The 1,947-nt window shown below is 37.9% G+C and overlaps 1 protein-coding gene across 1 annotated transcript; it reads left to right on the top strand.

Annotated features, from left to right (window-relative positions):
* Positions 763-1,107, top strand: LOC109835160. The gene has a single exon (XM_020403148.1). The coding sequence runs from the start codon at positions 763-765 to the stop codon at positions 1,105-1,107; it is 345 nt and encodes a 114-aa protein (XP_020258737.1).

The raw sequence follows: 1,947 nt of genomic DNA on the forward strand, positions 1-1,947 counted from the left end.
AACATCTAAATGCTTTACTTGTCAGAAAGTGAAGGTAGAGCATCAAAGACTAGCTGGTACCCTACAGCCCTTACCTATTCCTGAATGGAAGTGGGTAGATATTTCGATGGATTTCATTATGTGAGTGCCGAGGTCTAGCAAGGGAAGTGATTCTATCTGGGTGATTGTTGATCAACTGACGAAGTTAGCTCACTTCTTGCCAGTTAAGACAATCAACACTACAGAGACTTACGCAAGAATTTTTATTCGGGAGATTGTAAGATTACATGGAGTTCCAGAGATTATTATATTAGATTGTGACTCGGTATTCACATCCCATTTCTAGAAGAGTTTTCAACATTCTTTTAGCAAACAGTTAGCTTATAGCAGTGTTTTCTACTTATAAACAGATGGTCAAACGGAGAGAGTCAACCAAGTATTGGAGGACATGCTTCGCGCATGTGTGATTAATTTCCAAGGCAGTTGGGAAGATCATATACCATTGATTGAGTTTGCTTACAACAATTGTTATCAATTGACTATAGGTTTGGCCCCTTATGAAGCATTGTATGGAAGACCCTATAGATCTCCGATTTGTTAGGCAGAGCCGGAGAATAGCTTACTACTTGGGTCAGATCTTGTGAGGCAGACAATAGAGCAGGTAACATTGATTCGAAAGCGTATTCTTGCAGCCCTGAGTTTTGGCAGATGAGTTATGTAGATTAGTGGTGACGACCTTTAGAGTTTCAGATTAGAGGCTATATCTTGTTGAAAGTCTCACCTATGAAAAGCGTCAGACGATTTGGTAGATGGGAAAAGCTTGCCCCAAGATATATTGGTCCATTCAGGATAGGCAATTGTGTTGGAGCCGTCTTGTACCGACTAGACCTTTCAGCGTTGATGTCAGGTGTACATGATGTCTTTCATGTATTGATGCCTAAGAAGCACTTACGAGATGAGGAGAAGCAGAGAGTGTTTGATGTGCCAGATTTAGAGCTTCAGGCGGATTTGACTATAGTTGAGACTCCAGTCCAAATTCTTGCTAGGGAGGACAAGAAACTCCGGATTAAAGTAATTCCATTAGTTAAAGTACAGTGGAACAGGAAGGGAGTTGAGGACGCTTCCTAGGAGCGCGAAGAAGATATACATCATAACTATCCACATTTGTTCGAGCATGTATATTATTAGTTATAATATTGTTGGTAATTATTTGATCTATATAATCACATTTACACTTCGTGCTAGAATGTGGGTGTTAACACTTAACACCTAATCATTCGGAACAAATGGTATATACATAAGAGGTTCCTTGTTAAGATTTTTTGCACGACGTACTAGTTCTGTTTAATTAGAGGATAAGTAGGGGTATTTACATTCTAGATGTTAAGTGTAAACATTGCGTTTGTGACACATACATTGTTATTAATAATAAATTGCTGAATTTCGAGGATAAATTTCTCTTTAAAGAGGGGTGAATGTAAAACACTAAAAAATTAAAGGAAATAATTTTGAAATGATAATAAATAATTTTTAGTATGGTTGGTGATCATTCTGGGATGAATGGATTTATTTGTAATTGATTTAAGATCGATTATATATATATATATATGTTCGGGTCAGTCGACTGACCCCATGGATTAGTCGACCGATCGGCAACTGACGATTTTTTGTTTAGGTTCGGGTCAGGTCAGTCTTATATGTGTACATATATATAGACCCAAATTCCTTTTTCCTTTTCCCCTTCATCTCCCATGTTGCAACAGCCAACCCCTCTCTAAACCCTAAATTTCTACTTTTGATTTTGGAGGAAATTTGTGAAGTAAAGACCTAGAGGAGTGCGAGATCTATAACCGTTGTGAAGGAGGATCGAGTTTCACTCACGTTTGAGAGATCAAAATGAATCCAAAAGGCAAGTTCATCTTCTCCAAACCCATCCCCTTTTTTCCTTTAAATTAATTAGAATAAAAC

Source organism: Asparagus officinalis, chromosome 3 (genome assembly GCF_001876935.1).
Source record: "Asparagus officinalis chromosome 3, Aspof.V1, whole genome shotgun sequence".
In the NCBI taxonomy this organism is placed as follows: domain Eukaryota; kingdom Viridiplantae; phylum Streptophyta; class Magnoliopsida; order Asparagales; family Asparagaceae; genus Asparagus; species Asparagus officinalis.

What these genes read in the sequence shown, in the direction of transcription:
- LOC109835160 (XM_020403148.1), top strand. Translation starts at nt 763, where the DNA reads ATGAAAAGCGTCAGACGATTTGGTAGATGGGAAAAGCTTGCCCCAAGA.